This window comes from Leiobunum rupestre, chromosome 1 (assembly GCF_980474605.1).
Source record: "Leiobunum rupestre chromosome 1, qqLeiRupe1.1.hap1, whole genome shotgun sequence".
Taxonomy (NCBI): Eukaryota; Metazoa; Arthropoda; class Arachnida; order Opiliones; family Sclerosomatidae; genus Leiobunum; species Leiobunum rupestre.
In genome coordinates, this window is record NC_143384.1 from 19674787 (window position 1) to 19687398 (window position 12612).

At 35.9% G+C, this 12612-nt stretch overlaps 2 protein-coding genes across 7 annotated transcripts in view; one reads left to right on the forward strand and one right to left on the reverse strand.

Annotated features, from left to right (window-relative positions):
• LOC149961274 (PI-PLC X domain-containing protein 3) overlaps positions 1 to 2744 on the forward strand; it is a 31508-nt gene extending 28764 nt beyond the window's left edge. The window contains exons 2-3 of the mRNA XM_090176465.1: positions 266 to 531; positions 1282 to 2744. Of these exons, the coding sequence (XP_090032591.1) occupies positions 266 to 531; positions 1282 to 2028 (1013 nt within the window). The 3' untranslated portion in view covers positions 2029 to 2744. The remainder of the gene's footprint in view (positions 1 to 265; positions 532 to 1281) is intronic.
• A 2879-nt stretch (positions 2745 to 5623) lies between these two features.
• The window catches only part of LOC149961275 (uncharacterized), a 90567-nt gene continuing 83578 nt past the window's right edge, over positions 5624 to 12612 (reverse strand). For 5 of the 6 annotated variants that reach the window (XM_090176457.1, XM_090176435.1, XM_090176431.1 and 2 more), the window contains exons 10-19: positions 11883 to 11987; positions 11645 to 11786; positions 11289 to 11567; positions 10920 to 11192; positions 10766 to 10853; positions 9775 to 9816; positions 9592 to 9695; positions 8464 to 8861; positions 6272 to 7780; positions 5624 to 6038 (exon numbers count right to left, since the gene is read on the reverse strand). In XM_090176457.1, the coding sequence (XP_090032583.1) occupies positions 5888 to 6038; positions 6272 to 7780; positions 8464 to 8861; positions 9592 to 9695; positions 9775 to 9816; positions 10766 to 10853; positions 10920 to 11192; positions 11289 to 11567; positions 11645 to 11786; positions 11883 to 11987 (3091 nt within the window). In that variant the 3' untranslated portion in view covers positions 5624 to 5887. The remainder of the gene's footprint in view (positions 6039 to 6271; positions 7781 to 8463; positions 8862 to 9591; positions 9696 to 9774; positions 9817 to 10765; positions 10854 to 10919; positions 11193 to 11288; positions 11568 to 11644; positions 11787 to 11882; positions 11988 to 12612) is intronic. The other variant, XM_090176448.1, reaches the window with a different exon arrangement.

The window sequence follows — 12612 nt, forward strand, 5'->3', positions numbered from 1 at the left end:
TCATCGAATAATGCGACCTTTATCAAATAACTGACTTAGTTTCATCGAATAATCCGAACTTTATCGAATAACCGACTCTTCGTCATTGAAAACTCCGACATTTATCGAATAACTGATTCAGTTTCATAGAATATTTGGAACTTTATCGAATAACTGATTTAGTTTCATCGAATAATCCTAACTTTATCGAATATTCGATTTAGTTTCTTTATTGAATAACCCAAACTCCGTCCATTACATGTGTCTTATTCGTGGTCATTGTTAGGTTCTCACGATGCGGGCAGCTACTCTCTGGACCCTCACTCGGAGGTGGCGCCCGACCAGCCAGAGTTGTACTACCCGTCGGTGTTCATGGGCTGTTTCATGAAGCACATCATCCTCAATTGGTCCAAGACGCAAACCATTCCCATTCGACAACAGCTCGAGTCCGGCATCCGATATTTTGACCTGCGCATCGCCTCCAGGGGGAGCTGCAACGACCTCTACGTCGTTCACGGCCTTTACGGGGCACCAGTCAGAAATATATTACAGGTAAGAAGATCAGGAATCTTGCTATGGACTTAGTCTAATTTAGCTTAAAATAACCGATTCTCTACATAAGATAACCGGATCTAATTTAGTTTCATTATCGAATAACCAATTCAGCTTTTTTATCGAACAACCGAATTAGTTTCTTTATGGAATAACTGATTTTTTTATCGAATAAACAATTTAGTTTCATTATCGAATACCCAATTCAGCTTCATTTTCGAAAACCCGATTCAGCTTCATTATCGAATAACCGATGTAGCTTCGTTATCGAATAAACGATGCAGCTTCGTTATCGGATAACCAATTCAGCTTCTTTATCGAATAACCGAATTAGTTTCGTTATGGAATAACCAATTCAGCTTATTTATCAAATAACCAACTGATTATTTATCGAATAACCAACTGATTATTTATCGAATAACCAACTGATTATTTATCGAATAACCAACTGATTATTTATCGAATAACCAACTGATTATTTATCGAATAACCAACTGATTATTTATCGAATAACCAATTGATTATTTATCGAATAACCAACTGATTATTTATCGAATAACCAACTGATTATTTATCGAATAACCAACTGATTATTTATCAAATAAACCGATTTACAATCGAAGAAGAATAGCGGAATCAGTAATTAAACACCTAAATAGAGATAGAATCACGATTATTACCTATAGTGCGGTAAAACCACAATCGAATCCTAAAATACGAAACAATTTCCCTAATTTCTTCCGAATACAGGACGTCAAGAAATTCCTGGACGAAAAATCGAAAGAAGTGGTACTACTGGACATCCAACACTTTTACAAAATGAACTCCGAGGACCATCACAAACTGATCACGCTGTTGATCTCCACATTCCAGTCGACGCTGTGTCCGTTGGTGGGCGACCCAAACGTCATCACCCTGGACTGGATGTGGGCCAAAGGGTTCCAGGTCATCCTCTTCTACCGGGACCCCGTGGCCAAATTCCACCCGTTCCTGTGGCCCGGCCGTCTGATCCCTAACCCTTGGCCCAACACCGTGTCCGTCACGGGATTGCTGGATTTCCTGACGGAAAAGTACCAAGAACGACCGCAAGGGGTCTTCTACGTCACCCAAGCCGTGTTGACGCCTTCGTTATTCTACGTGCTACGTCACACTTTCAGCAACTTGAAAACCTTGCTGGTGTCGCCATCTAGGCCGCCAATTCTTCAGTGGCTTACGGACAAGGTGCCATCTGGTTTGAACGTGGTGATTTGCGATTTCGTGGACATGGACAAATGCCGTTTGCCCGAGTCGGTGGTCGAGTTGAATTACAAGAACATCGACGAGAAATTGCAGAAGGAATTGGAGGAGAAAGCGCAGAGGGAGTTGGAGCAGAAAGCCAAGATGGAGGAACGCGAAAAGATCGAACGAGAAACGAGAGAGATGAACAACAACAACAGCGGAAAAAATATTACAGAAAATAAACTGTGCGAAATTATTACGCGATTGGAATTGTATTAACAGGAGTCGCTGTGGGCTGCTATCAGTTTTTTATCATCATAAGTTTCTCGCGATTTGACGAAGTTCGTTTCTGGAAATTAACTGACGGGAAATATTTTGACAAATTATAATCCTGATTTGGGTTACGTCCTGAGACCTGTTTGTGGATTAAAGCGGGTGAAATAGAACGATAAACCAATTTGTCAAAGGGAGAAGATTCTTTCACGGAGGTGACGCCATTAGAGGTCGATTACCAGATGGCGCCATAGTCTGAAACGTAGATTTTGACGAATTATCCAAACATCCGACAAAGGGAGAAGATCCTTTCACGGGGGTGACGCACTGACGCCATTAGGAGTCGTTTATGAAAAACCCTAAAGTCTTACCAGATGGCGCCAACAGTCTAAAGATATTTTATTTTATAAATTAACCAAAAAACAGAGAAAAATATTTTCGTGTTTCTTTTATACAGTTTTTCCTGACTTTGAACTTCCATATTTATACTGGATCTACGAATTTTACATAAGTGTCATACAAACTAGGGTTACGCATTTATATTCTTTTCCACCGAATATTTTAAAACTGGCGCCATCTGGTAAAAATCAAATCGAAACTAAGCGTTTTCGCTCTTAATGTTTGTTTGAATTGTTTAACTGTAAAAATATTGAGAATCGGAATTTTGGTAGTAACTATCTATTTTCCCTGGGATACAAAATGTTAAGTACAAAGTTAAATTTCTGAAAAGGTTAATTTTCTAGAAATTAAACCTGATAATAAGACTGACATTACAATTATTAAAAACTACAAAATCAAAGTTTTTTCAAAAATGGTAAAAGGTAAACCGTAATTTCCAAAAAGGACATCGTCAAAATCAAATTTTGCTACATACAGCATTAAAAAAATCGCCTTTAAAAATATAAGAAGGGTTCAAAAACCCTCACTACGTGTCGCTTTCGATAAAGAGCGCTAATAAACGTTAAAGTTAAGTTGGAAGATGACGTCAGAAATCATATTGGTGCGCCCTCTAACGTGTAAAAAGAATTATTAAAATACCCACCCCCAACCTGCTAAGAATACTTAGTTACATGAGCCCTTATCCTTGTAATAAAAAGGAAATTAGTTTGCAATAGCTTATATCTAAATCTATTACAGCGGTTATAAATTATTGTAAAAGTGTTTAAAATAATTCCCCCATTTAGAGGATGCAAGCGCACACAAAAACAAATTTTAAAATTTAATAAAAGTATTTATGGCTTACGTTATCCGTAATTAAATTAAAATTATACACATTTCGTAACCAAAAAAAACCTGTAAATAATTTAAAGATCGTTGCAATATATCAAAAGATGCATTTATATATAAATAATTTAATCACTGCCTGTATGTGTTTCAATTAATATTAAAATCATGTTTAAATGTGAAATCGTTTTAAGAAAAAATATCCTAAATATTTGAGAACAAAATAAACCCTATGAAATTTATATATTGTAATTTTTTTTTAAATTATAGCTTACGTAATTGTAAGGTGCTTCTGATAATAAAATTAATTTCATCACAACTAGCCCAATATTCAACATGAATGTTAATAATGTAAATTTTTAAGTTATATGTGATATTATTTATTATGAGATCTTCATAAATATTGCTAACAGTATATTACCATTTTTTTTGGAAATCATACATAAATTGGCACTTAAAAATTAAAATTTGAAATAAATTTAAAATTAATGATGTATTAACCAAAACCTGTCTTCCACACTAAGAAAATTTTTAAAAACTAAAATTTTTCATACGTACGAAATTATTTAGAATAGTGACAACGTGAAAATCTAAACCAAAGAGGCGGGCACAAATTTTCATTGACGCGACTACTTGTTTATATCATTATGACGCCTTAGCTGACAGTACAGTCGAAGGTACAGATAGATCTATCTTTAGCTCAAAAAACGCACTACAAAAAATGTATGCAATGTTATCTAAAAACCAATGCCAGTTTGTAAATTTTTGCCAGCCCCTTCTACAATTAAAGTTTTTAAAAATTTAAAACGAGGGTTTTGGTTAATAAAAATGAAATGTTTTTATATCTATAATTGCGTTTCCAGAATATGGTAAAATTTGTGATAAGAAAAATGAACATTTAAGTGCACGAAAATATAATGCTAAGTTATTATTCAAATGTGTATAAAATAAAATGTAAAACACGATTTACGCAAAAGTTTGTGTAACGTATCTTGCTTATTGTTTTAAATAAGGCTTAATAATAAAAATAATTAAAACACTTGGGATTTTTATTTTTTGGTAGATTACTAAATGCCTTTTTCGGGAAGCGCAGCTAATAATTTAAATTCCTTATAGGACTAATAGGATTATATATAACAAATTTCTCAAATATAGATTATTATAAAGGATGATAAAATTGGCGAATAAGTAGATAAGTCCATAATGAAAAGGGATAATTAAGCTAAACACTAAATAAATTTGAAGAAATTTAAAAACTTACTAATAGCTCGTACCAATAGGTCTTCGAGCAAACAAAAAACGCGAAACTCTGACCAAATAGATCTTCGAGTGAATAATTAAATTAAATAAAATAGCCAGAAAATCCAACGGTAGACCGGTTTCGTTCTATTTGGAACACGTCAGTACCGTGCGGGAAATCTGGCTTCCATTATTCACTCTAAGATCTATTTGGTCCGAGTTTCGCGTTTTTTGTTTGCTCGAAGACCTATCGGTACGAGCTATTAGTAAGTTTTTAAATTTCTTCAAATTTATTTAGGGTTTAGCTTTATTATCCCTTTTCATTATGGACTTATCTACTTATTCGCCAATTTTTCATCCTTTACAATGCAGTCCATAGGTGGTTCCTTTTAACTTAACCCTAGATTATTATAAGGCAAACTTCAGCTTACAAAAACTGTAAAAATTATGGAACTAAATTAAAAAAAATGTATACGAACATAACAATTATTTGAGAACAAAACGAGCACAGGCAACTGAGTCACCAAGATAGGTTGAAATAAAAATAAGAATAATCAGCTGGGCCAATACCCTTGGCACCACCTTAGGCCCAAGTCATCAAGCGACTTTTAATGCGTTTAAACAGGTGGCCGGGTAACAATTTGTAGAAGGGTGTTACCATGCGAGCCAACAGCTCCCTACACTCTCTATTACCATTAACCTCTTAACCTCTAAAAGTTAGGTCCTAAATAAATAAATAAGTAAATATTTCACGGAATTACCATCATGTCAATGATCAGTTATAATTAGAACATTTAGAATGGAAGATTCCATGACTGGAGTGCCTTCCTACACTAACTATTACCATTAACCTCAATAAGTTAAGGTCCCAATTAATATTTCACGGAATTACATGAGAATATAGGATAGGTTATAAAATATAGGATTTTATAGGACTTTTATATTTGATACATACTTCTGTAACACTAAGAGCTGCCTAATAAGATATCATTAACGATTTGCAATATAACACCCAAATAACTTACCAAAACACTGAAAATAATGTTTTGGAATTTCATTTGCTAAAACATTTACCATAAATGGAATGGAATAAATAAAAAACAATGCGAAGTAGGATGAAATGCATCGGCTAAAATATTTTATTATTTACAAGTTAGACATAAATCTTTTTCATCACTAAAAAATAAATTACTTCTACCTTCTCTCCAAAAATTCAATGCTATTTACACACTCCAAAATATCACGAAAAACTTTGTCTAAAAAATTATTTGCTAGTTTATTTTTTTCAAAAATTTAAGAATTTAAAAACTTTGAAAATTCATTTGGGTTTTAAATGCCTCTTTTACTTTTGTTTTAAATAGATAACATTTTGATTTCGTTTAAAAAATTTTTTATTGTGATTTTAGACTAAGGTAGCCCGTTTGACATTTTCTTGGTCTTCGTACCACGCGATCATTTCCTCGTGAAAGTCATCCACAACTGACATTCGAGATGGATCAAAATTGAAACTGCCATCAGGGCTCGTAACATTTGGCGATTTGGTTTGAGCCAGACTGAAATATAATTTAAATTCTGTTATAAATATTCTAAAACATCAAAAATTTCCTTTTCCCAAGGGTTAGTGGGTGTATTTCCAAATATTTGCGTAGTGGTAACTAAGATTTAAACCAATTATTAACATGTATTTATACAAGACAAAGATCGTAGCGTGAAATAAGGTTCAATATAATGCCGCACTCTTTGAAAATATTTCAATCACTAACCCTTTAAACAAATCAAAACTTACGCTGGACTGTTAGCTCTTAGTAAAACTCTGTTAGGACTCAAGAGATTCTTGTTAATTGGAGAAGTAGGTCCATTTTCGAAAACACCAGGAGAACCCTGATTTCCATAGTACAACTCCCTTTGCGTTCTAGTGGCGTTCTGGGACAATACCTCTTTACCAGGCGAATTGGAAACATCTTGCAATAGCGAATCCATTTTGGGGTTATGACAAGTACTTTTGGCCGGGGAAGAAGAGGTGGAAGAAGAATTACGATGTTTTGTGCTGTACTTGTAAAAATCTGACAATTCGTAGGGCTTGGTCTCTTCCCAATAAGGTTGAAACTGACCAACGGCGACTACGTCGACTGAGGGAACACCCGGTTGGTAGTTGAAATCTGGCACAACAGATGTTCTACCATTCGTTGAAGAACAGGCAGAAGTGGGAGTAGTTTCCTTTGACTCTTCGGGAATGGAAGAAGACTGTATGGCATTGGAAGCTGGATGCGACGTCACATGAGCTGTTGGCGTCACAGAATGACCAGTTCCAGCAATCAAATTATCCAAATTGGCTGTCATGGAGGCTAATGTGTTGGTACTTCCCATCATATCTTTATTTTTCGAACGACGAACAGGAAGGGGAGAGTCAAGTGATGTTTCTGTCCAATTTTTGGACCTGCTTTTGGGAGATCCAACCTCGTCTAATGAGGTTTCCATCCACTTTTGCGGGTGCACAACTGAAATTGGTTTGCTACCGTTACTGAGCCCAGAAACACTCCCGTGTCTTTGCAAATTATCACTTCGCTGTAGTTCCTCGTGATTATGAAGGTTTAGAGTACTAGGCCTAGGAAGGGAATTTGCCCCATGCAAAATCCTCCCGCTAACATCACCCGATTTACTATGCTTAAGCCTTGGCTTACCAGCATGTGGCGGTGGTAAATAAGTCACTGTAGATCCGTTAGTTAAACCGTTTCCACGGTTAAGATCCTCAAAAACAGGATAGTCTCGATCGTCACAGTCTAAATGGTCCAAACTGCGAGAATCTGACCCGCTACGCACCCTCTGAACTTGTCTATGTAGCGAATTAAACTGGTTATGAAAAACCGGATTGACAGTTTCTAAGCCATGCTTGTATTGGGAGTTAAAACTTTGCTGATGCCTTAGTCTAGAAGCACCGAATTGTTCTTCGTGTTGGGGACGAGACTTTGGGAAGGAACTGAGACGGTCATCGTACGACACTGATGAAGGAAGGGTATTGGACTGGATATGAGGGACATGGTGATGAGGTGACGGGGACTGTGGAGGGCGAGAGGGGCTCTGGGGCCCCGCTGTTTGCGAATTTTGGCGTTGATAAGAGTGGCGTTTCATGCTGTCAAGGCTATTGTGCCTGGACATGAGACCAAAGTTTTCGGGTTCATTTTGCGGAGTGGGTAAACCAAGGACGATGTCGTCTTTAGAGTCCAGAGCCTGACTGGTGCGTTGAGTCGGGACGCTGTAGAGGTTTGAACCTTCCGTTCGTAATGAAGCTTCAAATCTGAGGGAAAACATTAAGGGTTGTACGTGTAAGACTTGGCAACTTTGAGAGGAAGAAGGAAGCAACTGGAAAGCACCATCTATGGTCTGGGTAAGCAGCATTGAATCAAGTTACAAGTAAACCAGGATGTCAGTAAAAAAAGGCAAAAACCCAAATATTGCTTGAATATCAACAAAGACATGCTTTACATAAAACCATTTACAGGAAGGATAAAGTTAAAATCAACAGATCATAAGGAATGTAACGATATTAGAAAATGTTTTGTGATGTATACTACATTTAACATTATGAAACTCAATTATTTGATCTAATATAACCTATTTTATTCTATGAGTTTTCCCCCCTTTGAATTTCAAATTCTGCAATACTAGCTAGATGCTGAGAATTAATATTTTTTTTTTTAAAGATAAACTAAAGTTTTGGAATTTTGATCCACAGTAAAAATCAAACAAAATATTCCTAATCACCAATTTAAAAAATTTCATCAAAGGAAGGCTGTAGAGAAGGTGAATGCCTAGATCAATAGCAACAAAAACCACATACGTAAGAATACATAATGTAGATATTAGTGGAATACTGCACAAACTGCACTTGGTTCACCAAAACTCAATTAAAAAACCAGACAAGCCAATAAAAACTATGGCAAGCACGAAATTTCAAAATAATATTGGTAAGAAACTCACCGATTCTGATAAGGTGACTTCAAAATGTTATTGTCTACACTGACATTATCATACTCTGAACTCGTTGAATAAGTCCGACTCGTAGCACTACTTCCATTTAAAGGCAATGTGGGGTAATGTTGATTTCGATAACTTTGGCGCGTTTGGTACAGTCCATTAGGTTTATATCCTTGGCCATCTAGACTTCGATCAGATTTACGTCCTGGTCCCGAACGGATAACTGGAGAAGCTGGTGGTGTATCTGTAGAGCTGACTGTTGTGGCTTGAGAATTATGCCTATACTTGGTAGGACTTGCAGGGGCGGAGATGGAGCCCGAACGACTCAAAAGACGGGTTTCATTATGGATGGATGATGAATTGGAACTGGGCACGGGTGATGGACAGTTGGAAGACCGTTGCTGTTCAATTAAAGACGATAAAATTTTACATTATGTTTGGTGGAACACCTTAAACAATAAAAAGAGGTAATTTAATAATATATTCTTTATTTTCTACTATTTAAAATTTAATCAGGCAAATAAATATATTCCTATACAATCCAAGGCTTAACTAAGCATAAAACCAGTCTCGTTTCTTACAATAAAAGCGCATTATCCTTCGAAAAGAGTTGATAATGTTAAATGCCACTTCAAGCTTCAAACGTATTATGAAAAACCCACTTTACATGCAATTATTTTAAGAACTAAACCTTGATTTGTGCGTTATTACTAATAAAATCTACATAAATTAATATAACATGCATAAAATAAATTTTAAAATAAGTTTAAATAAAAAAATATTCATAAAAAATTAATCCACAAAAAGACTTACAAAACAAAATAAGCGATACATGGCCCGAATTTTACAGCTCTTACTCAGGTGATAAAATGACTAAACTAAAAATCCACACAAACAAAAGAAGCTTTGGCAAATCAACGTCTATAATAATTCCACTTCTCTAGATTACAAAATTTTGTAAAACAATTCTCTATGGTAAAACCACCAGAACGACCTTGTGTGGGTCTAACGATGCGGAACAATGTTTATAATCGCGGGAAAATACTTTCCACTATCACAAGCCGATCTCTAATACCTCTACACCACTAAATCTATGAAACGAACCATGCAAGGTACAGAAGCAATAATTACCTGACCAACTGAGACAGTCAGGACATGGTTGATGTGATTGTGGGTGTCTTCAAGACCGGCTTGAAGAGTTGTTATGGAGTCCGTGTAACATTTTTCATTACAGGCTTGTGGTAGAATTAAATGAAAAATTAATTACCATTCCTAATGATCAGCAAGGCGGGACAAAAAGATGATTAAACCTACCACTTCCATCTGTTGAATGACTTAGATTATCTTCACTGGGTTCTGCGAAACATTTAAAATATATTAGTTTCAACACTCTCGAGGAGCAAAATAAATTGCATTTTTGTTGAGGGAGATTGTTACGCTATATAGGCTGACGATGGTGCCACACAACACTAGAAGGCAGGGCCTCCAAGAGTAAAAACGGGCCCCTGTTAAACTATAATTCCCAGAGAGTCATTAACGGAGATAAATTAGGGTGGAGGGTCCAAAAACGGAGATAAATTTGGGTTTAGAATACAAAAACTGAGATAAAATTGGGTGGAGAGTCCAAAAATGAGGCTTCCCCCTTAGATTGTATGGGTCCCATTAATTTTGAAATTAGGGCTCAAAAGGAGAAATTACCCCTTGTATTGTGTGTTCCCATGGACTAATTAATTAGTCCATGGCATTCCTATCCTCAGCATAGGCAGTAAGAATTTCCTTAGTTACATCGATAGATGGCACTACTTCAAAAATTACACCCAATAATTGGGTTAAACACCACATTGGAATTATATTTAAAGTAAATTTAAACCAACTATGAGAATTTATTTTTGTTATTACGCCGGAATTTTAATTAGAAGTTTCATTTAAACCAAGGAATACCTCTGCGTGTGGTGCCATACCAGAGTGATTGAGAAAAATCATATCACCTCGGGCAGGAATCAAACCTACGAAATTTGGGTTACCATCCCAACGCCACAACCATTGGACTACCGAGGCCACGAATAATCAGGCCTCGGACACTCAATTTATTAATTGATTCCAGCCTAAGGTGATATGATTTTTCTCAATCACTCTGGTATGGCACCACACGCAGAGGTATTCCTTGGTTTAAATGAAACTTCTAATTAAACCAACTATTTACGAGATTTTACAATAAAATAGTAGAAAATAAATATTTGCGCGTTTTTTTTAGAAAGGTTAATGCCATATTTTGTTGCAAAACAAACTAACATAAAACACTTACCATCATCCGAAGCTTGCCTCATAGCTTGTCTTTTTTTCATTTCTAAATGCTTTTTCTTTGTACAGAGTTCTTTCTCCAATTCTTTTAGCTACAAGAATAAAATTAAATTAAGTAATGAACAAATCAATTAAAATTAAACAAAAACCAAGCTTACTTTGACTTGAGCTTGCTGATAGGTGATTTTCCTCTGACGCCTAACAGACTTCTTAGCCGACACATCATTGGCTAATTTCCAAGCGGCAGAGGCAATTTTACTCTGGATATCAATATTCAACTCCAATTTCGTCATCATTTCTTCCTCTTTCGTTTGTCCGCCCAAGATTAGCTTATCATTTAGCATAAAAGACGTGCCAACTCTCCGTCTAACTTGCGGAGGTGGCTCGCCCACGGACAACGGAGTTTCCGGAGGTAGTTCTCCCGTTAACTCCTGCAGAAAGCCAATAAAAATAATAAAAATGTCATTAAAGTCCAGATCCATCACACAAAAGAGTCTACATTATTAAAAACTATTTTAAGTACATACCCCTTCTCTGAGACATAACGCCTTCAAATCAGCAGTTTTCTTTAACAACGCTTCTTCGAGCGCGTCTCTTTTCGCCTTGAGAGCTGCCAACATGGCTGCCCTGGCTTGGCGGCCTTCTTCGCTGATCCCTTCACCTTCAATTTTGAGAGCTGGTAGACTGTGTGCCGAAGCACTACGGCTTAGTCGAGGCGTAGAACTTGACGAAGAACTTAAAGAATGGGTACTCGCTGATAATTCAGCGGCAATTTGGCCCAAATTTCGAGGAACTAGAACCTGAGACTGAAAAACAATGAAAAATCTTAATTTAATAAGGCTTGGCTTCTAAGATGAGAGCTTTAAGAGACAAGTAAAAGTACCTTATTATGTTTCCTGTCAAGATAAAATTGATGTTGAGCAATGGCCATAGACCAAATACATTTTGTCAGACTTGGGGATTGCGCTAACCAGACTAAGACTGTAACATTTCCAGGCCCAAATGTTCGTCTACTCACAGAAACTCTGTAAAAGGATATTTTAAATTAAATTGAGTACAATTACATAAAAAAATGGGTTCCCAATTCCATTTAAGCCTTAGAAAAGAAAATGAACTCTTACTGAGTTGTGGGGTCACAAATCGCGTCCGATAATTCATCTAAGTCAGAAGGGGGCTCCTCTATTGCATCCTCGTAAAGATTGAAACTGCTTAGGGTATGAACAACCCTGGAAAAACCCATTTTACTTTCATTTTATAAAAGGTTTATCAAAGAAAGGTTTCACGATTATTCCAACTATCGTCTCCTGGCTCTGTTATTCTCGTTCAAGTTCAATTTTGCAGTTTCAATTTCAACGAGTTTTGCAACATGAAATTTATTGTGCAAAGGTCACAAATTGCGTACATGACAAATTAGGTGCAAAAATTCAAAATGAGAAACGGTGCATGAACAGAACAAATAAATGTACAAGTAAACATTCAGTCAGGAGACGAAGGCTTTGGTGAAAACAATTTTTAAGGAATTTTTAACAAAGGCTTTGGTGAAAACAGTTTTAAGGAATTTTAAATAACAATTTTGGTTTATCTCGGTAGATTTATGTATTACAATTAACAAAATAAATAAGAAGTTTTTAAATAATTTGACAGATTTTTTTTAAGTCAGCCAACCATCTAGTATCAAACTATAAGTTACTGCCTACAGCGACAAAAAGTAAAAAAGAGTAAATACCTAAAAAACCTACAAGTATGATTGGAGAGTTAACTACCATACCAAATAATACCTCTAATTGTAATCAGAAAGGGGAAAATGATCAGAATTATATAATATGATATTGAAATTAATTAACCATAACA